Raw genomic sequence first — 22,597 nt, 5'->3', positions numbered from 1 at the left:
GACCGCTGATGCAAAATCACACACGTCATCTAGTGCACGTCGATCTACACGCTCTCAACGATCCATGGTCAACATGGTAGCTGCTACGGCACGGGCAGAGGCGGAAGCTGCGAAAGCCAGAGCCTCCTTCATCAGAAAGGAAATGAATATTAAAATCGAAAGAGCTCGTCTAGAAGCAGAATTAGATGCGCTCAAGCAAGAAGCAGAAGCTGAGGCAGCTATTGCAAAGGCCATTGCCATGGAAAATGCTGTTATCGAATTAAGCTCCGACGGAGCCAACGGGACTTTGAGTCTTTACCAACACAAAGCCCACAAGACAAAGTGAGTGAATATGTGGAAAGGCACTCACAAAGGGAAGATTCTCACCCAGATGAGCAGCTTGAAACAAGGCAACCAAGGCCATCTGCCCTGTTAACAGTAGATGAAGAGCACGGCTCCATTTGTCACCAATTTGAGTCTCTCAGTCCGAAACCACAGCACTCTTATGGAGATTGTGAGATGCCAAAACACTCAAGCCCACGTCAGGCACATCTCCATCACTCTGAGTTATATCAGCCAGACAGCTACCAACACACCCCTAAACTAGATAGCCAGCAGCTTTCCAGTCAGCGATTTCAAACCCTACATCAAAAAATAAAGGTTGAAGAAAGGCAACAAGTTGATACTTCAGATCATAAAAAGCCGCAAGTGTTCAGCTACTATGCTCCTAATCCCTCTCCAGGTCATGATTTAAATAGCAATACATCAGACTTAGCTAAGTTCTTAATAAGAAGTCAGCTGGTTTCAGGTGGTTTGACCAAATTTGATGATCAGCCAGAAAACTTCCTCGGCTGGAAATCAACATTTACAAGCGTCGTGAAGGGACTGGATCTCTCTGCCCACGAACACATTGACCTGCTCATAAAATGGCTAGGTCCAGAATCGAGTCATCAAGCTCGCAGGATGAAAGCTGCCAACATCCTTCAACCATTGGTGGGTCTCAACCTCATTTGGGAAAGACTGGATGAACTTTATGGTGCTCCAGAAGCCATAGAGAAGGCTTTGTTTGCAAAACTGGACAACTTCCCAAGAATAGGCAACCGCGATAACCACAGACTTCGAGAACTTGGGGATTTACTGTGTTTACTTGAAGCTGCTAAGGAAGATGGTTATCTCCAAGGATTAGCCTATCTGGACACGGCAAGGGGAGTAAGTCCTATTGTAGAAAAATTGCCCTTCCACTTACAGGACAAATGGATGACATTTGGATCAAAATATAAGGAAGATCACAGGGTGCATATCCCACCCTTTTCAGTCTTTTCTGAATTTGTAAGACAAGCCAGGGCAAGAAACGATCCAAGTTTTTATGTGGCCAACACAATTGCACCCGCTCTGAAAAAGGAGAGAATGGGAAATCTTAATTACAGGAATCCTGTGTCTGTGCACAAGACAAGTGTGAGCAACAAGGAAATGACAACAGATAGAGAGGGGAACCAATCAGAAGACGTGAACACTCTATGTCCCATACATAAAAAACCACACACACTTAAGAAGTGCAAGAGCTTTCGAGCTATGCTCTTGGATGACAGGAATAAATTTCTCAGGGATAAAGGAGTGTGTTTTCGCTGCTGTGCATCAGTCTCCCATCAGGCCAAGGATGGTGGCGCTTCTATCAAATGTGCAGAGTGCGGAAGTGAACGTCATGTGGCCGCACTGCACTTTGGTCCTGCTCCAAGAGAGTCAAATGAGCTGTTCTCTTACAAGGATCAAAAGGGCTCCAAAGAGCAGTCCCCTTCCGAGATTCATGGCGGGGAGCCAGTTACCACACCCAATGATGGTCAAATCCTAGCGGCTAAAACCCTGTGTACACAAGTTTGTGGTAAGGGCTTCAGAGGGAAGTCATGCTCAAAAATATGTCTGGTTAATGTTTATCCTGACGGTCATCCAGAGGAGGGTAAAAGGATGTACGTGATCTTAGATGATCAGAGTAACGTCTCATTGGCCAAGACAGAATTCTTTGACGCCTTTCAAATACAAGGACCGCGAATACCATACATCCTGACTACATGTGCTGGAGTTGTCAAGGTGACCGGTAGAAGAGCTCATGGCTACATAGTTGAGCCACTCACAGGAGAGCTAAGTATCACCCTTCCAACTCTAATAAAGTGTAATGATGTGCCAAACAGCCGAGCAGAAATCCCAACACCAGAAGCAGCGTACCATCACAGCCACATGCGAGCTATGGCTGACCAAATACCTGCTCTCGATGATGCTGCTGACATATTGCTCCTGCTTGGGAGGGACATTCTCCAGGTCCACAAGGTGCGTCGGCAGTATAATGGCCCTGTCAACGCTCCATTTGCCCAGAAGCACGATCTTGGGTGGGTCATTGTCGGTGACGTCTGCCTGGGTGGAGCCCACACCCCTACAGAAGTAAACGCATTTGAAACATGTATTATGGACAATGGCCGTCCCAGTTATATGCGTCCTTGTGAGAACCTTGTCAAAATTAAGGAGGATTTCAGTCAGACCTATCAGCCGAACAGCTCTCTACCTTGGCCTCGTTCTCTGGAGCAGCAAGAGGACCTCCTTGGTGCAACAGTCTTCCAAAGGACTGAAAAAGACAATCAGTTAGCACCCTCAATTGACGATTTGACCTTCCTACAGTTAATGGACAAGGGGTTTGTTAAGGATGAAAGTGGCAGCTGGGTGGCACCCTTGCCCTTTCGAAACCCAAGGAAGCCGCTCCCTAACAACAGGCAGCAGGCACATCAACGGTTTATGTCATTGCAGCGAGCTTTCCAGAAGAGACCCAGCATGAAGGAAGACTTCCTGGAGTTCATGCAAGGGATTTTGAATAACAATCATGCAGAGTTGGCACCACCATCAAAGGAAAGGGAGGTGTGGTACCTTCCCATTTTTGGAGTCTACCACCCACACAAGCCCGGTAAAATCAGGGTTGTTTTCGATTCAAGTGCTCGCTTCGAGGGTGTCTCACTGAATGAGGTTTTGCTTCAGGGGCCCAATCTCAACAACGGTCTTCTGGGAGTTCTTCTTAGGTTCAGGAAGGAACTGGTTGCCGTAACTGCGGACGTTAGGCAAATGTTTTATTGCTTTCTGGTCCTGGAAGAGCATCGAGATGTTTTGCGCTTTTTGTGGTTCAAGGATAACAACCCTGAAGGTGAAGTGGTGGATTACCGGATGAGGGTCCACGTGTTTGGAAACTCCCCATCACCTGCTGTGGCAACCTATGGGTTGAGGAGAGCAGCACAGGAGGGAGAGAATGATTTCGGCAGGGATGTCTGTGAATTCATTAAGAAAGACTTCTATGTGGATGACGCCTTGCGGTCCTTTCCAACTGAGGTTGAAGCGGTTGATGTTCTAAAGAGAGCCCAAAATCTGTTGGCAGGCTACAACATAAAGCTCCACAAGATCACATCAAACAAGGTCGATGTTATAAATGCCTTTCCCAAGGAGGATCGAGCCAAGGGTATGGAGTTCTGGACCTTGCAGTTGACGACTTGCCCATCCAGCGCAGTCTGGGAGTAGCCTGGGATATGATTCACCTTTAACATTCCCAAGCCCCAGAAACCCTTCACGCGCAGAGGGGTGCTCTCGACGATCAATAGCTTGTTTGATCCTTTGGGCTTCCTGGTGCCTGTGACGGTTGAGGGCAGGCTCCTTCTACGAGAACTAGTCTCTCAAGGTACAAATTGGGACACACCTCTGCCTCCGGAGAAATTTGAGAAGTGGCAACGGTGGCAGGACTCACTGCAAGAGCTAAATGATGTGAACATCTGCCGCACCTATGCTACATGTTCACTGAGTAGGGCCAAAGATACAGAGCTATGTGTCTTTTCTGACGCCTCGGGAAAGGCAATTGCGGCAAACTGACGAAGGTCGCACAGAAGTCAGTTTCGTACTTGGCAAAGCCAAACTGGCACCTCTGGCAGAGCTTACCATCCCAAGACTAGAACTCTGCGCTGCAGTGCTGGCCACAGAAATTGCGGATCAGATCAGAGAGGAAATAGGGCTTAAGCTGGACAGGATCACATTCTTCACGGACAGTAGGGTTGTGTTGGGTTATATAAGTAATGAATCTCGAAGGTTTTACAGATATGTGAATAACCGCGTGCAGCGCATCAGACAGTCCAGCCATCCAAGTCAGTGGAGATATGTAGCCACAGAAAACAATCCAGCCGATCTCGGCTCAAGATCCGTGCCTGCAAGTCAGTTGCAAGGAACCAGTTGGTTGATGGGACCAAGATTTTTGTTGGAACCTGAGAAGTCGTCATCAGACATTATAGCCTTTGAACTGGTTAATCCAGACTCAGACGTAGAACTTCGTCCAAAGGTCACAGCACTTTCGACAAAGGTCTTAGGAGAACAACTGGACACTAAGCGTTTTGAACGCTTTTCATCATGGAGTCGACTGTCAAGAGCTGTAGCTCGACTATTACGTGTGGCACAAAGCTTCCACAATCCAGAACATGACGCAGAATGTGTTGGATGGCACTACTGCAAGAAAGGCGTTACAGGGGCTGAGTTAACCAAAGCAGAACACGTCATCATAAAGAGTGTGCAACGCGAGGTTTACGCAGAAGAGATGAAATGCTTTGAAAGTAAACGTGACTTACCTGAGAGTAGTTCTCTAAAGAAGTTGCATCCTGTAAGAGACAAAGAGGGTCTGCTACGTGTAGGAGGACGCATTATCCATTCAAACCTACCTGCAGATGAGATTCATCCCATTCTTATCCCTGGCAAGCATCATCTTGCTGTGTTACTTATTCGCCATCATCACAAACAGGTTAAACAACAGGGAAGGCACTTCACAGAAGGTGCGGTGCGTGGAAGTGGCCTATGGATAGTGGGAGCAAAACGAGCCATCAGTAGCCTTATCTACAAATGTGTGACGTGCAGAAAATTGCGTGGCAGGTTGGAACAGCAGCAGATGGCGGACCTTCCCCCAGAGCGCCTGCAGCAAGAGCCTTCATTTACCTATGTAGGGTTGGACGTTTTTGGGCCTTGGGAAGTCGTGACATGCCGGACCAGAGGTGGAAGTGCCAACAGCAAGAGGTGGGCGATATTGTTCACCTGTATGTCCACAAAAGCTGTCCATTTAGAGGTGATTGAGTCTATGACTGCTTCAAGCTGTATAAATGCCCTCCGCAGGTTTTTCTCGATCAGGGGACCAGCAAAGCAGATTAGGTCCGATCGCGGGACAAATTTTGTTGGGGCTACCAACGAGTTAAAGCTTGCCACAGACGCTCAAGAGGACAGTGTCAATGCATACCTACTCAGTCAAAGGTGCTCATGGGTCTTTAACCCCCCGCATGCGTCTAACATGGGGGCAGTTGGGAGCGCATGATAGGAACGGCACGGCGTATCCTGGATTCAATGTTGCTCCAAGAAGGAAGGTCGAAGATTACCCATGAAGTCCTGTGTACATTGATGGCAGAGGTCATGGCTATAATTAATTCTAGGCCATTGATACCAGTCTCCTCAGATCCGGAAGCGCCTCTGATACTTACTCCAGCAATGCTGCTTACGCAGAAGATTGGGACTCCACCAATTCCTCCTGGGAACTTCTCGGATGTCAATCTATTGAAACATGAATGGAGGAAAGTTCAGGCGTTAGCAGACACCTTCTGGCCAAGATGGAGGCTGGAGTACTTGAATACACTTCAGAGCAGACAAAAGTGGCGTTCCAAGAGGCCAAATCTCAAGGATGGAGACATAGTGCTGCTAAAGGACAAACAAGCAAGAAGGCATGAATGGTCAATGGGAGTAATAGCAAAGGCCTTTCAGAGCAATGATGGGCTAGTTAGGAAAGTGGAAGTGAAGGTGGCCTCCCACCAACCCCCCAGGACTTACCTGAGACCGGTCTCTGAGGTCGATCTACTCTTGGAGTCAGAGGTTGTTTAGGTTAAAGTAATTATGGCATCCTACAGGTGCCAGGCGGGGAGTGTGATGTAATTAAAGAAGTTACAAGAGACTGTTTAATGTAGAATGCCTTTATTTTGAAGGTGTGTGTCTTATATTGTAATTTAGACTTCTTGTGGGTGGGATAATTTTCCTGTGGTGCTGCAGTTGCAGTCATGTTGAAGAGGCACATGTTGTAGTAAAACGATATCTATCCATCCATCTTTGTTCGGTCATGGGGCATCATCAGTGAGTATATTTAATTTAACAACTTAAGACCCAATTTAGGAATAATATATTATCTGTTCGTGCTGTATTTATTTTGTTTACTTACCTGCATTTGGTTATGTGTTTGTTATTTCAGTTTTACCTTTTCTTCATTAACATTACCTGCCAAGTACAACACATTGCCTGTTCATTGGAGGAAAACCTTTTGAAGAAACGAGTTTAGCTTGCTGTTTCATGTCAGATGAGAACAGTATACACTTGGATCCTACTCTCCATCCTTTCTGAAGCACCCTGTATTACAGTGGGGAAAAATAACTTGCTATTAAAACATAATAATAATAATAATAATAATCTAATTAATATATTAAATGTATTGAATAAATTCCTTTCCTCTTGCAACAATACAAGAAGGTTTGTGCCTCCATGCATTATTACATTATTATTAGTGGATACATTTTTTTGCACATGAAGAGACCTTACTATATCTACTTTGGGGTGCAAAATACACTTGTGAATATTTTGGTGAAATTTTACAATTCTCTAAACTTTTATTCTGATAATATCGTTATCCATGAAAAAATCGAACATTTGAAAAATGCAACACAAAAAGTATCTTTTTGAAGACCTTAAAGAGGCAGAAAAAAAGCTTATGATTTACTGTTCAGTTTAATAAAGAATAACTTTTTTCTCTTGTTCACAGTACCAGCACATGCAGTATGGTTGTGAGGGAGATGGTGTAGTCGACAGGATGCCAGTCTTGGAGGAACAAGAAACATCTCCCCACTGCAGTCGCCGAGGGATCTCTGCCCAATCTGATTACTGCATTTGTCAACCTGCCACCCTGTTTTGCAAGTAAACAAAGCCAACACCAGATAAGACCCTGCCGACTCCTTCAACGCTGCTTGAGACAATTCCACTCGAATGTAAATGTACCCATCCCCCCTATATACAAGCTAATGCACACAGGAAACACATTGGAAAATAGCCAGGATGCTTCCAGTTCTGTTTATCTGATGGACAGAAGACAAAGGTCTAAATTACAATCAAGCTCTAATGCATTGCATTACACATGCCACATCCTAAAAAGACTTCTGGTCATGTCCTAGTGTCTGCCCTAAAAAGCTGAAACTATAGCTCAGTGTTTCTGGATTTTCCTATTACAAGACTGTCCCAGCTATTTATTTTTCACTTTGTTTTATTGCTGGTTCCTAAAGGCTCAATTCAAAAGTGATTGCTGACTAAAGTTCCTGAAGCCTGGACTTGGGTTTATACCAATATGTCTTGTAATACTCTCCGGTGACTTAACAGTCTGACATTCCTTATCAGTAACTGATGGGGGTAAAAAGAACAGTATGGCACGATTTAGTGTAATCTCCTCAGCATATTTACAACATCATAGAAATTATTTCCTAATCTGAAAAGAGTCTCATGTATCAGGATTCAAACCATGGGAAGGCTGTGTTGCACTTGCTTAGAAATCCCCTTCATAATGTCAATATAAATTTACAGTGTCCATTTTATGATCATAATTAATTGAAATAGAGATGTTCAGTTTGTAGTTTGTTTTCCTGGAAAAGAATGATAGTTTTTAATGAGTAAAATAAGTTTTGTATTACCATTACTTGGAGAGTTTTTACATGTTTTCTTTTTACTACATACATTATTATTATTACTATTATTATTATATAAATTGTATGATACCACCTAAGCACATTTTTATGTACAATTAAAAATCCACATTTAAGGTATGACTCAATCATTTTCTAGAAAAAGTCTTTTCAAGTAATGTTGACCACATTTTACTCATATATCCAAAACCACTATTTTAAAAACCCATTAGAAATTCCTGAGGGAAAAACTATTCCAAATTATCCTTTTGGTTCGGCCTACAAATTGATATCATAACTGCCCCTCTATTGCAATAACGAATAATTTGCAGTCTGTAAACATCATGACATAATTAGTGCCTCCTCAAAGTCATCATGAAAATGATGGCGTGAACTGTACAAAACCACACGTTTCAGGGTGCAAACAGACACATTTGTAACCTTTGTAACCTTATTAGAATTGTATTGTCTTATAACAGAGGATTGAAGATGTAATACTTTATTATTGATTTGCATTATTCAATAACTGTGTATTTAGAGTGGTTGTGAGCTCATAAATCAAGCTTTCACTCGACTTTCATTTACACTGTGGTCCAAACCAGGCCATGTCATAAAGGCAGCAATATTAAAACACATATTCCTCATAAATGATTAATACCATGATTCTGAATGAGGTCCGCAAGCTAGTATTAGGACACAACATTCTTTTAACCATTTTTTTGAAAGACAAATGAACAAAAGGGATCTAGTGAGGCCCGTTGTGAATACGTCTGAAGACTCAATTTATTTGCATTTAATTGTGTTTACAGTAATCAAACTTTCATGCATTCTCTCTCATGTACCTTTAAAAGCCCAAGAGTGAACAGAGCATGAATCTTTGGAAGAGGAATCATTATGCTCAGAGTGAATATGCTGCACATCTGTGACTAAAATTATAATCTTGTATGTTTTAAGTAGTTATATTAAACATTTAAGATATAAATATGATGTTAAGATATGTGATAGGAAGCACATAATCTTGCATTGAATAATGACTTTGAATTTTCAAAGTCTAAATGAGGAAATAATTACTTTGCTGAAATTAGAAAGAACTCTGGGAGAGTCATAAAATGGAATGAAGATACAGGCCCATGAAAAAAGAATGAGAAAAAAATATATATATAGAACACGAAAAATTGGTAGATGTTAATTATATACAATGATAATGATGTTTCAGCATTTTTTTTTTGAAATCCTTGATGATTTTTTTTTCAGATTTCAAAGACCAAACCAGCTGATTCATTCTAGCCCCTTACAGAGGAGACAGGTACTCCAAATTAGATTTTATTCTTATCTCAAACAACATCCGTGCTGATGAAGACGCATAAACATAAAGCAAAGCTTTCCCCTGAAAACATGCATGTCATCTCACGCCTCACCATAAGTGCCTGAGGAACTCACACCTCATGTATTAAAACACCTCCAGTTTCACAAGTATAGCGATTGGGCCTGTAACCAATGCAATGTTTTGACGTGGAGGGACGAGTCATTGAACCATGCAACTGTTGAGTACAAAGCTGGAGGTTCCCAAGGGAGCTTTGGCCCACTTTTCTTGTCAAAAGATAATAGCTAACTGAGCAGAAGAGGGGACATCGAACAGATTAGTTTTGGAGCATCCTCTCTGAACAATCCTATACCCACAAGTGCCCAAACTGCTATTAACAGATACATTTGAATAAATCCACTTGCTCCCAGCTTAGGTGTCTTTAACGGCTATGTACAGTACTAAAATTGCAATATTGACTATGTAGAGTGAGGCATTTTTTAAATTTATTTTAGATAGTAAAACAATGGGGAAAAGAAAGGGGTGGTGGATGGCTACATATAGCAAACTGCTTGCAAGGTCTACATGCAATATTAGTAGACCATTTTTATTTGGAGTCATGCGTTGACCCTACCCATGATGCTAACCATAACCTTTGTAGCAACAAATGTCAATATAGTTGTGCAACGTGTTCACAAAGAGTGTACTATATCAAATGCTGTAAAAGAATATTTCAGGTTTAATGTAAAAGGTTGTGTATTATTTGATATGTAACGCTGCATATAATCAGTTTTAAAGTTGTTTTATGATTTTAGTGTTTATGGCTTTGTATTATTTTTATATCGCATAATACTTGTAGCTACCTTATGGTCACAGTCAAAGTTTATACTATTGAAATAATTTTTTCATTTTTATAATTTAATTTTTTCTCCAGCAGCTCATATAGCCTACTTATACTATTTTATATATTCTCCTACAACTTGTATGCATATAAATTGGTGCATGAAACATATTAATAAGTAAAAAAGGGGTTTACATAATAAATCAGCTCCATAGTGAATTCTAAGTAATCGAGGGCTTATGGTTCCATTTAAACCTTATTATGCGAAAGTTCCACCAGTAGTGGGCACTTGTGCAACGTAAGCAATGACACACATCCAAGTCCACGATACGGATGGAAGTTAGCAAGTGAAGGACATAAAAATTTGGAGTGGAACAGCCCATGTTTGGGAAAGTTTTTTTCGAGTATGGTCCTGTATGACATAATAAAGGGCGGAATTCCTTGTAAGGGCACTTTTCCCGGAAGAGCGCGTGCACACATCAGCCAGAGCTAGAGTATGCCATCAACGTGCTTCCTTCGTTGGTCGAGAAAAAATGGACAATTTGTTTTTAGACCTCGAAATCATGTCACCAAAATGTGTTTTTGGTTGTGAGGGAGAGATAACCGTATTCAGCTTCCCAAAGAACCCAGTGTTAAGGGAATAGTGGAGGGCAGCAACAAAGTTGGTCAAGGTAGGCCTAGGTGTGTTTGTTTGTTCCCGGATTTCGGGGGTACGCAAGGTCTCTCGCTCTCTCCCTCTGCCGTGCGCGCGCTACACGGTTTGGAGCACATACAGTAGACTATGTTCTGTCTCGCATGCACGTTTCTAGATTCCTGGAGATTTTAACTAATTTACGGGCATCAGGGAGCCGCTATCAATATGCGGGATTTTTACAGGTTAATTTTTTTTTTAAACAATTCAGTGCAACTCCAAAAAGGAGGACAAATGAGTGTCCGGCTTGAGGCTGCGCCGGACGCCGGACAGGGGGCTTAAATCCGGACTGTCCGGCCAAAATCCGGACGTATGTCCATCCTAAAGGCCTCATTATGCTTCTGCGTCAACTCCACGGCGTAGCTACACCGTCACTCCTACGGCGTCGTGGCCGTTTTATGGTTCTGCGTCAGGTTGAGTTGCATCCCGCTGCATCTGACCAATCACAGCCCTTGTGGTCTGCGTCGCCTTGACGCGTAGTTCAAATTTTTTGGAGGTGAACGTCGAGCTACGGCGGAGGGGTTCGCGGCGACGCAGAGGGGTCTGCTGGGGTACGCCGTCGATTCGACGCAGAAGCATAAAACAGGCTTAATGTTTTATAAACAAGGCTCGACGCTGGATTTGCAGATCGTTTGAAACTGAATATGGAGCAGTCCCATCTACAAAAGATCCCGGTTATGAGTCGGAAGTCGGAACCGCAGACGGTAAAACTGTCTTTGAAAAACGACTCGGTTACTAACGTAACCTCGGTTCCCTGAGAGGAGGGAACGAGTATTGCGTAAGTAGCTTACGCTATGGGAAAACTCCTTTTCTCGAGAATATTGAAGTCTTTATGTAAAACGCATTGCAGCTGCACAGCTGACAGCAATGAACGAAGGCAGCTCGGTCATTGGCTGTGCTGCGGCAACTTGCTCGAACCAATGACGGGGCGACTCTGAATGCGCGACCAATGAGCGCGCTTCGCGCCCGCGCGCGTCAGAGCCCGCCAAGATGGGCGTGGCCAAGAGCTATATATTGGGCGCCCCGTCATGAGAGTTCTTTAGGTTAAAACGACTGAAGCGAACTAACCAAGCACAAGCACGGCAGCTTACGCAATACTCGTTCCCTCCTCTCAGGGAACCGAGGTTACGTTAGTAACCGAGTCGTTCCCTTTCGAGAGGTCTCTCCTATTGCGTAAGTAGCTTACGCTATGGGAACACCATGCAAAACGCCGTGCGTGCTGAACTTCGCCTTATGATAGCCAGAGGCAGGTGCCTGAGCTAAAAAAGCAAAGTTATCATCCAACTAGCCGGCAGAGGCGAGCTTTATATGTGGGAAAGAATACAGAGCGGCTAGAAGGCGCTCAGTGTGACACAAGCACATACATAATCTAGATACGAACTCGTAGTTCAACTAGCATCATGCTGATAGTACATTGGAATGCAGTGTCGGGACCTGTAGGTTGTAGAACCTGATAAATGTGGACGGTGAGGCCCAGCCTGCCGCCGCACAAATATCCTCGATCGGTATCCCGCTCGACCATGCCCAGGAAGAAGCCACACTCCTGGTGGAGTGTGCTTTGACTCCCCAGGGGCATTGAAGTCCCTTAGCTTCATAAGCCAGCGCTATAGCTTCAACTATCCAGTGAGAGATTCTCTGCTTTGAAACGGCGGAACCTTTCGTACGGCCGCCAAAGCATACAAACAGTTGTTCTGTCTGTCTGAATAGGGCAGAACGCTCCAAATACACTCTGAGAGCCCTAACGGGGCAGAGTAGATTAGCGTCGTGTTCGTCTGCTGGGGACGATAGCGCAGTTAGGGAGATAACCTGTGCTCTGAAGGGAGTGGTGAGCACTTTAGGAATATACCCATGTTTCGGTCTAAGGACGACCCTGCAGTCGTTAGGTCCGAATTCTAGGCAGGCAGCGCTTGTCGAAAACGCGTGCAGGTCGCCCACTCTCTTGACCGAGGCGAGTGCCAGCAAGAGCGCAGTCTTGAGCGAGAGCTGTTTAAGGTGCACGGTTCGGAGTGGTTCGAACGGAGGCCCTTTAAGAGCGTCTAGGACAGTAGCTAGGTCCCAGATCGGCACTGAGGGGGGGCGTGAAGGGTTCATCCTCCTAGCGCCCCTTAGGAAACGAATAATTAGGTCGTTTCTTCCCAATGGACGTTCCATTACAGGGTCGTGTGATGCTGTGATGGCCGCCACATATACTTTGAGCGTGGAGGGGGCGCGGCCCGCCTCCAGAAGCCCTTGTAGAAAAGCGAGTACGTTCGTAATCTCGCATGTTTCAGGGTTCAGGCCCTTGGCATTACACCAGACACTGAACACTTTCCATTTCTGGGCATATAAGCGTCTCGTGGAGGGCGCCCGCGCCTCAGCGATGGTTTTTAGTGCTCCGCTCGTGAGGTTCCTGGGAACCCGTTGAGGGGCCATGCATGAAGGGCCCACAGATCGGGGCGGGGATGAAATATCATCCCGTTGGCCTGACTGAGGAGGTCTGGCCTCAGTGGAATCGGCCGTGGTGCAGATTGCATTTGCATCAGATCTGGAAACCATGTTTGGTTCTTCCAGAGTGGGGCTATCAGCAGCACTGCGTCTTTCTCCTCTCTGACCCGACTGATGACCTGCGGTAGCATCGCGATCGGGGGAAAGGCATATAAGGGACGGCTCGGCCAGCTCTGGGCGAGCGCATCCATGCTTTTCGTGAAGAAAAGAGGGCAGTGCGCGTTCTCCTTGGAGGCGAAGAGGTCGATCTCCGCTTTGCCAAAGGTTTTCCATAACCAGTGAATCGTCAGCGGGTTGAGAGCCCATTCTCCTGGGAGAATTTTGTCTCTGGATAGCATGTCCGCCCCCTGGTTCAGGGCACCTGGCACATGCGCTGCTCTCAGCGAGCGCAAGTTGTGCTGGGACCATAAAATGAGTCTCCTGGCCATTGAATGCATGGAGCTCGACCTGAGTCCACCCTGGCGATTTATGTACGATACTACCGTCATGTTGTCCGTTCGGACCAAGACGTGTTCGTTTCTCAGCTGTGGGAGCAGGGCTCTGAGAGCCAAAGCGACCGCTTTCATTTCCAGACAGTTTATGTGTAGGCGCTTCTCCGGGTTTGACCAAAAGCCGGAGACAGGCCTGCCCTCGTAAAGGGCCCCCCAACCTATTTTGGAGGCATCTGTCGTTATCATCTTTCTCCTTGTGTTCACACCCAGACTCACGCCTGACTGGTACCAGTCGGCGGCTTTCCAGTGCGTCAGGGCTTTTATACAGCCGTGGTTCGCTCTGATTAAAAGGTGGCCCGAACGCCACGCGTGAGTAGGGACGCGGCTCTTGAGCCAGCGTTGGAGAGGGCGCATATGCAACAATCCTAGCTGGAGTACGGCCGATGCTGAGGCCATGAGACCGAGCATCCTCTGAAACCGCTTGACGGGGGCGAGCGCGCCCGCCCTGAATGATGTTGCAAGGCGCCGGATGGTGAGCGCGCGCTCTGATGAGAGACGCGCTGTCATTTGCATCGAGTCTAGAACTATTCCCAGGAAAGAAATCCTCTGGCTGGGAGATAGTATGCTTTTTGCAAAATTGATTCTTAGACCCAGGCATTCTAAATGGCTGATAATCCAAGATCTGTGTGTTATTAACTGACTCTCTGATTGTGCTAGAATCAGCCAATCGTCGAGATAATTCAGTATTCGCACTCCCCTTCGCCTTAGGGGGGAAAGTGCTGCATCCATACATTTCGTGAATGTACGGGGAGCCAGGGACAGGCCGAACGGAAGTACTGTGTACTGGTACGACTGTCCCTCGAAAGCGAATCTCAGAAACGGCCTGTGATGAGGCGCTATTGGAATGTGAAAGTAAGCATCTTTCAGATCCACTGAGAGAAACCAATCTCCTGGGCGTACTTGCGCGAGGATATGCTTGGTTGTTAACATTCTGAACGAGCGAATCATTAGTGCTTTGTTCAGGTGTCTGAGATCTAGGATGGGGCGGAGACCGCCATCCTTTTTCGGGACGAGAAAATAGCGGCTGTAAAAACCTGCCTCGCTCAGAGAGGGGGGAACAGTTTCCACAGCACCCTTTTCTATTAGTTTGCGCACCTCGGTGCGTAGAACATGTGAGCACTCTTTTCTCACTTTCGTCTCGACCACAGTCGTAAAACGTGGTGGTCTGCGAGCGAACTGGAGCGAGTATCCGTGCTTTACTATATTCAATACCCATTTCGGCATATCTGGAATATTTTCCCATGCCGCTGCGTGTACAGATATGGGCTGAATACAGGCTAGGGGCGGGCCGCTGTGACGCAGGGACCCGGCCAGCGAATCGCCTGAGCTCATAGCTCTCAGAGGCGCGGGCGCGCGCTGAGCAGCTGAGTGAATGGGCGCGTGTGTGATTACAGCAGCGCGCGCTGTGTCTGTAAAACTCGCAGCCTGGGCTGGGGTTGTGTTTGACACTGTAAGGACAGTGTTTATAAGTGGGGGTGCATAAACAGTGGTAGGCACACGCGTCACTTTTATAATGTTTCCCGCTTTTACTGGGGATGAATTTATAACTGTGTGAACAGTGCTTGTGTGTAGTGGTGCGTACATGACCGTAGGCACGTGATCTACATTCATGGGGTGCGCAGCTTGAGCTGGGAATGAATTTGGCACTGTTTTGACAGTATCTGGGAATGCACACCTTGTGGACATGTGAACCCTTAGTGACACAGGCAGAAAAAGACTCTTTTTGTGTTTTCTGTGCGTCGCCGTAAAAACGGCGTTTGTTTGAAGGTGAGCGAGCTCTGTGACTGGCCCATTGACTGCTGTATGAACATATCCAGCCGCCTGTAAGGGGACTGGGTAATGCTTGAGCTTTTGCAGAGAGAGTGGTCCGGCTTTTGCGAGACACGCACTCTCTCTTTTCATTCTTGTGGCTAGGACGGCTTTCGAGGCTCGGGGTTCAGCACAATCTTGGGCCGAGGACCCCGTCGCTCAGAAGGCGGCTTGCGGTTGTGAGAGCGCGAGCGGCGTCGAGCGTCAGCCTGAGGCGCGGGCTGAGAGGCGGTGGGGGCTGTTCTAGCCTGCTGCGGCTGCGGCGGCCTCTGTCTGCTCTGCGATGAGCTGGAGCGCTTGGGCAGGAAATGCCGCATAGCTTGTGAAGCATTCTGGGCCTCAGTGAAGCGTTCGGCGAAACCCTTAACCGCCGGTCCAAACAGCCCGCTGGTGGAGATAGGCGCGTCGAGAAATGGCGCCTTATCCGCGTCCTTCATCTCAGTCAGAGTCAACCACAGATGGCGCTCGAGAACAGTCAAATTAGCCATGGCACGGCCGATAGACTGGGCGGTGGCCTTCGTGGCTCGCAGGGCTATGTCAGTCGCGCTGCGTAGGTCCTTAAAGGCTTCGGGTTCGGGGCCAGACTCGTCCATAGAGCGGAGAAGCTTGGCTTGGAACACTTGAAGTACCGCCATAGAGTGAAGCGCTGATGCAGCTTGGCCGGCGGCGGCGTAGGCGCGACCGGCGAGAGCTGAAGTAGTGCGGCAGGGCTTCGAGGGGTGGGAAGCTTTGGCTTTCCATCCGGTGGTGGAGGGCGGGCAGAGATGATTGGCCACGGCCTCCTCGAGGGGCGGTGTTCCCTCGTAGCCTCTTTCCTTCGCGCCGTCCACAGAGGAGAGCGAGGAAGAAAAAGAAGGCTTTAGGCGCGCAGAGTGGGGGGCTTTCCACGACTTGGTGAGTTCGTCGTGAACTTCCGGGAAGAAGGGAGAAGGCCTTTGCCGAGGGGCCTGCTGGCGCCCCTGCAGAAACCACTCATCCAGTCGGCTCCGGGTTGGTTCTTCGGGAGAAGACCAATCGAGCCCGAGGTCTTCCACGGCCTTAGAGAGAACGCGGATAATCTCGCTATCCATGGTGGAGCCCCCGCTCGCGCTAGCTAGCGTCGACGGGGCGGGGTCGAGAGTGGAGCCCGGCCAGTCGTCCGATGCAGCGTCGATTGACAAGCTGTCATCCATTCCCCCGTCGTCCTCGGACGCGCCGAAAGTCACAAGGCCCACCGCTCTGCTAGAGGGGTGTGGGTCCGGCTGGGTGAACTGAACCGGCGGTGGGGAAGGCAAGAGCGGCGGTGAAGCACGCGGAGACTGGCTCGGCGTGACGTCACTGAGCTCAGGTTCAGGAAGCCTCTGTGAGCGGCGCTTTTTCTTAGTGCGCGGCTCGAACAGAGGGATGGCGGCGATGGGCTCGCTCACGGCGAAAGCGGCGAGGCGAGCCCGCAGTGCGGAGAGACCCAGGTCGTCACATTCGGGGCATCCGCCCTTGGTCAAAGCAGCTTCTGCGTGGTCCCGGCCCAGGCAGCGAGCGCAGATGATGTGACGATCCCCGTCCGGGAGAAGGTCTCTGCACGACGCGCAGGAAGGCATTTGAAACAACGCCTTGGAAAATTTGCTCTTTTACAAGTGTCGCAGAGCGAACAGATGTAAATACTTGCGTGAGCAGTACGCCGGATGGCTCAGTAGGATCGCGTTAGAAGGCGGCTGAAGGTGCCGACGTCCTCGTAGCAAATCCCGCTGGTATGCTTTTCGACGGCGAAGCTTCAATAATCCGGAGGATCCAGCGAAGAAGGTGTTCGCTGAAGGAGATTAAATCTAAAGAACTCTCATGACGGGGCGCCCAATATATAGCTCTTGGCCACGCCCATCTTGGCGGGCTCTGACGCGCGCGGGCGCGAAGCGCGCTCATTGGTCGCGCATTCAGAGTCGCCCCGTCATTGGTTCGAGCAAGTTGCCGCAGCACAGCCAATGACCGAGCTGCCTTCGTTCATTGCTGTCAGCTGTGCAGCTGCAATGCGTTTTACATAAAGACTTCAATATTCTCGAGAAAAGGAGTTTTCCCATAGCGTAAGCTACTTACGCAATAGGAGAGACCTCTCGAAAGGGAACTGTGTTTTGTTGGCAATTTGCCCTCAAGTGCATAATGTAAACAACACGAATGTATAATGAATCAAAAGTTTTCAAGGGATAATGATATGATGTCTTGTGTTATTTAAATATATTTGTTTAGCTGACCACTGGTTGTCCCGCCCTTGCGCTGGTAAACACGTAGCCTAGGCCTACATCAGAAAAGAGATGTCGCTGCAGGAGGGAGGGTAAGATATTTTGATTAAAGATTACAATTGCATATTAATAAATATATAAAAGATGTGCACTGATAAATAATTTATAATAAATACAAAAGCTTTTTCCATAGCAAAGAACAGGCTAGTTAATTTTGATTTCATGGTGACTTTATTATAGACCCATAACTATTTGTCTATATAAACTATTGATCTTCTCTTTAATCATTAGAGAATTTGTAAATAGTTTATTTTTGTACAGCTAGTGGTTGTAGCTTTTTTGGACATCGTGACTCAAACGCTCCAAAATCGCTCAGTCCGGAGTTTCTCTCATTAGTGTGTAGGGAGTTGGAAAAGATAAAAACCTGGAGTGGAGCTGGAGCCGTGTGATGATAACGTTTTAATCAGGAAGGAGAAATCTGTCTCTCTGCTCCACTCACACACGGCTCCAGACCGTCTTTCAGTCTGTACGTTGCTTGGTGACACACAGCTTGACATTTCTTTTGGAACTAATAAAATTAGTGAAGAAATTATACAAACTAATAAGACTCTTTTGCTTGAAACGTAAGTTACTAGAAATTAATTGCATATGGTATTACAGTAGCAATGAATATCAGCACGGATGTGACCTGTGGGCTAGTTCCTACGGCAAAATCAGTCATTTTGATATTATTCTTACATTTATTATTAAATGACTTGATATATAAATGCACCGTGACAGTTTACATTACAGTGTTACACGGTAATAGTATTTGGTGCAAGTATAATTAGGCCTAAATGTTTAGTTAAATGGCACTAACCTACTTTTAATATAAAAAAACAGATTTACAAAATAAATTGCAAATAAGCTGCATGAAGTAAATGACTCCTTTACCTACGATATAACCGATCAACACGCACACTGTAGGCTACTGTAAAGTGTGACTGAATGCTCTTATTTGTGGCGATCACGGATAAAGCTGTTCCCTCATCTGTATGTGGAGTTGCTAATAACGGTGAGTGCTGTCCAAGGTGCTGCAGCGCGCTCCCGCCCCGCCCGCGCGCCTCCATCACACACTAACCGGGAGACACGTGACGCGATGTGCTGACAGTCCCTGGCAAAGCTCGCCTGAGAAACACATCGCACCTTGTCTTGCACACAGAACAGGGAGCGATATCTTCTATTTTATATACACCGAAGAATTAAGAGTTATATTGTAAAATGTCTTAAGCTTGAACCATTTTGTACTTAATCTTAATTGGTTGTTGGCTCCATTTTTATTTAATTTTTGAAAATTCTATTGGGACTTTGGAGATCCGCATACGCAATTTTAACACTCCCATTTCTTCTCCTCATTCGACACCGATGCAGTGATTTTTTTTTAATCGATGTGGAGGAAATCAACCAGGTTCGTCGGTGAGGTTGATCTGCCAAGGGGCGCACAATGGTCCATTTCTCAAGGTAAAATAATTAAAGAATTGTGTAAGTGTAATTTGAAGCCGTATTTGAGGTGATGCGCCGATTTTTGAGCGAGTTATGGTTTCGCTCATTGCAGTCACGCGCAGGTGAGATGCTGCAGCTGGGCTTCATTTCTGTTTAATTATGCTCTACAGCCGATTCATTCGTGTTTACTGCTGGCCTTTGCTTCGTCTTAAGCGATATTTGATGACTCCCTATATTTCCTGTCCTCAGCATCTGAAAGTGAACGCGGTAGAGGCGTGTTAAAGGTGTCTCTCTCGCTCAGTTTGAGCAGATGATGGTTGATTATTGGCTATGTTTTGCGCATCTGAGTCATCGCCAACAATAATCAAGGGAAAGGAAAAAAGATAAAACATTGTGACTGTTATGAAGTTTAGATTTAAAAGCGCAGATGTAGCCTATTGTAGGATCCCGTTGTTGCGAGACTATTATGAAGGATTGTGTTTTGTTCCAGACCCCATCTACAGTACTCATAGCAAGATATTACCGTAATCGTTACGCGAATACGGTAAATAAGACTGCCTTCTGTACATTAATCGCTTATGATATGTTGTGTAAAATCCATCTGTGAAAGGGGTCGGTTGTTATCTTGCTAAGTAGCCCCGTGTAAACCTGACAGTAAACACATAAGAATTCAAGCATGAAATGATTGGTTGAGATCAGTTGACAGACAGCCCAGAGGCCAGACAATTGCAGTGTCATTAATGCTTAAGAGGCGCGCGATAAGCCCCCGCCCTGGGCTCATTTTGGGATGCAGGACTTGAACTGAACGAGGTTCACTGAATCAAACGAGATTTTTGCCCATTACACAGTTTCGATGCTGCCGCCCGTTTGGAGCCGTTTTTTCAGTCTGCACAGGTCCTCCTGCTGAAATACATGTAAAATATGATTGCATATACGTCTGACACACAGTTCGCTGTAAAAATGTTCGTAATTGTAATGGAAAAGAATGCAAAATACCACAGTAAAACTTTACTGGTTCCTTACCATACTATAACATTTTACATTTTAAAATAAAATACAATACTAAAATAATGTAAAACATGTAAAAAAAAAAAAAATATATATATATATATATATATATATATATAAATAATTTGAGACAATTTACAGTATAATCAATATGTATAGTTTTCGGTAAGATACTTATTATAACAATGAAATATGAATTGCCTTATAGTTAGTTTCTGTAGATTTTATGTCATCAGGTGTGCACAATGGAAGGGTTTATGATGCATGTCATTAATTAGTCATTATTTACTGCATTATTTTAGTGGTGTGTTATCCTAATTGTGTATCCTAAATGTGGGAACACTGTTCCTTATATTAGTATTGCCACAATTGCTGATGGGACCAATTTTGATGATGTTTAAGGCATCACGTTGTCTTTCATTGTTCTATCCATGTTATTAGAATTTCTATTTACAGAAACAAACAGATTTAAAAATTGGTTGGTATATTATCGTTATGTATTAATAAAAAATATATAAAAATGGTTTGGAGGAGTAAAATATATAATGGCCAGAATGCTTCATGTTATGCTTGTAACATCATCACTGTATTTTTACAGTACAGTATTTACTGTACATTTAATAAAAATACGGTACCTACCCAGTTTGGCAGCAGCAGTAACATTTAATGGTTTTAAAGAGAGAAACTGAGGGCAAATCTCTTGAAAATGAAAATAAAATGGTATAAAATAAAATAGAAATAAAAATAGTGTATGCCAATACCATTTTTATCCAATTTATTTTAGTTTTCAAGCTTTTTTTCTCTGCTTTATTTCTACATACATCTAAAAAAATGGAGATTTTTTTTTTTACCACCGTTTTAAATTAAGTATTTATAGAGACAAACACATCTGTGCACCACATGATGAAATGCTTTGGAGTTTTCTGGCTCATAAGACATACATTGTATTCCTTGAGAATTATAGTTAGAAAAAAAAAGCAAACAGATAAGTAAATAAAAGAACTGTTGTAATTGAAGATTAATGCAATCAATATCAGCATGAAATTAGTGGTTTCAATATCAAGATCACTATGAAATTGTGGTTTTGTGTATGAATGATTGTATTGTGTGTATGCTATCTATCTTTTTAAAAGAGCCCATCTTTTCTTTGATTTCTTATGAAGAAATTAAGATATTCTTTTCTATTCTTTTCAGATTATGGATCAATATGTCAAATCGGATGTGAATTGAAGGTTTGTGAGCACTGAGGGCCCTATTTGGGCCTGTACGTTAACACTGCAAAGTGTACTTTTTGTCCACTTGTGATTAGTGCTGACTTAAAGCCTACATGATGACTTTTAACTAGACTTAAATGACCCTGACATTAATGACCCTTAACACCCCTAATGAACTCTCTGCTGTACAGCATTACTCATGGCTACGATTTATATAGATACTCTGATGACTTGGCCCCACTGTAGCACACCTGGATCCCACTGAAGGTTTTTTAAGCAAAGCAGTAGCCTTATTTTTTTTTAAAGTTTTTTTAGAAGACCACTATTCGGGATTAGCGACTCCCTTTATTCAGATTTGTGTATCTAAAAATGGAAAAAGAGTTGGCCGTAATACAGGCCTTCTCCCTTTCTCAGTGAACAATGAGTAAATTACCCCAAATGCATAGCAGTCCTGTATGCCATTGGGACCTCTGTTACACTTTAGGAGCACATCACTAAGAGAGCTGAATCATTTTAGTTTTGATTAGTTCTATTGTTAGTTCTAACTTCCTTTACCATTCACAATGAGCTTCTCAATGCGGAACGGCGCACATCTAATCTGGATAGGCTTACTGGTCTGTTGCCTTGTCGACATGGGGGCCAGCATGGAGTTCACCGGCGCAGAAGGCCAATGGGCCAGGTTTCCAATGTGGAACGCCTGCTGCGAGAGCGAAATGAGTTTCAACATGAAGACCAAAAGCGCTCATGGACTTTTAGTGTACTTCGACGACGAGGGATTCTGTGACTTCTTGGAACTGCTCATCCACAACGGTAGACTCAGTTTGCGGTTCTCCATCTTCTGTGCCGAGCCGGCGACGGTGCTCTCTGACACCGCCATCAACGACAGCCGCTGGCACGCCGTGACCTTGCGCAGGAATTTCAAAAATACTACGTTAGTTGTGGACGAAGAGATCAAGTGGGTGGAGGTTAAGTCGAAAAGGAGGGACATGACGGTCTTCAGCCATTTATTCTTAGGAGGAATACCTCCTGAACTGCGATCTGTAGCATTACGCCTCACGTCTTCAGCCATCAAGGATCAGGTTCCCTACAAAGGATGGATAACCAATCTGAGGGTGAACAGTTCCGAGCCGTTGCTTATCGGTAGCGAGGGAGTCAACAGCGACATTTGCGAAGCCGACCACATTTGCCTGAACGGAGGAGTCTGCAATATCGTCAACGACGAGCCAATTTGTGACTGCTCCGAAACGGGATTCCAGGGAAAAGACTGCAGTGAAGGTAAGAGGCCTGGATTCGTCGTCTCCATTGTTGAGGTGTTGAAATGTCTTTTG

The 22,597-nt window shown here is 45.3% G+C and overlaps 2 protein-coding genes across 18 annotated transcripts in view; both read left to right on the top strand.

Annotated features, from left to right (window-relative positions):
• Window positions 1-22,597, top strand: part of calm2b (calmodulin 2b, (phosphorylase kinase, delta)) — a 376,281-nt gene that overhangs the window by 5,590 nt on the left and 348,094 nt on the right. The window lies entirely within an intron of this gene.
• nrxn1a (neurexin 1a) overlaps window positions 18,701-22,597 on the top strand; it is a 204,591-nt gene continuing 200,694 nt past the window's right edge. For 15 of the 17 annotated variants that reach the window (XM_077200874.1, XM_077200873.1, XM_077200872.1 and 12 more), the window contains exons 1-2: window positions 18,766-19,065; window positions 21,250-22,544. In XM_077200874.1, the coding sequence (XP_077056989.1) occupies window positions 21,833-22,544 (712 nt within the window). In that variant the 5' untranslated portion in view covers window positions 18,766-19,065; window positions 21,250-21,832. Of the gene's footprint in view, window positions 19,066-21,249; window positions 22,545-22,597 lie in introns of all 17 variants that reach the window. The other 2 variants (XM_077200870.1, XM_077200865.1) reach the window with 2 other exon arrangements.

The sequence above is a fragment of the Siphateles boraxobius genome, unplaced genomic scaffold (genome assembly GCF_051911475.1).
Source record: "Siphateles boraxobius isolate OS27281-9 unplaced genomic scaffold, OSU_SipBor_1 46, whole genome shotgun sequence".
Lineage (NCBI taxonomy): Eukaryota > Metazoa > Chordata > Actinopteri > Cypriniformes > Leuciscidae > Siphateles > Siphateles boraxobius.
Note: the sequence above shows the minus strand (reverse complement) of the source record. Positions and strands in the feature narration are given on the sequence as shown.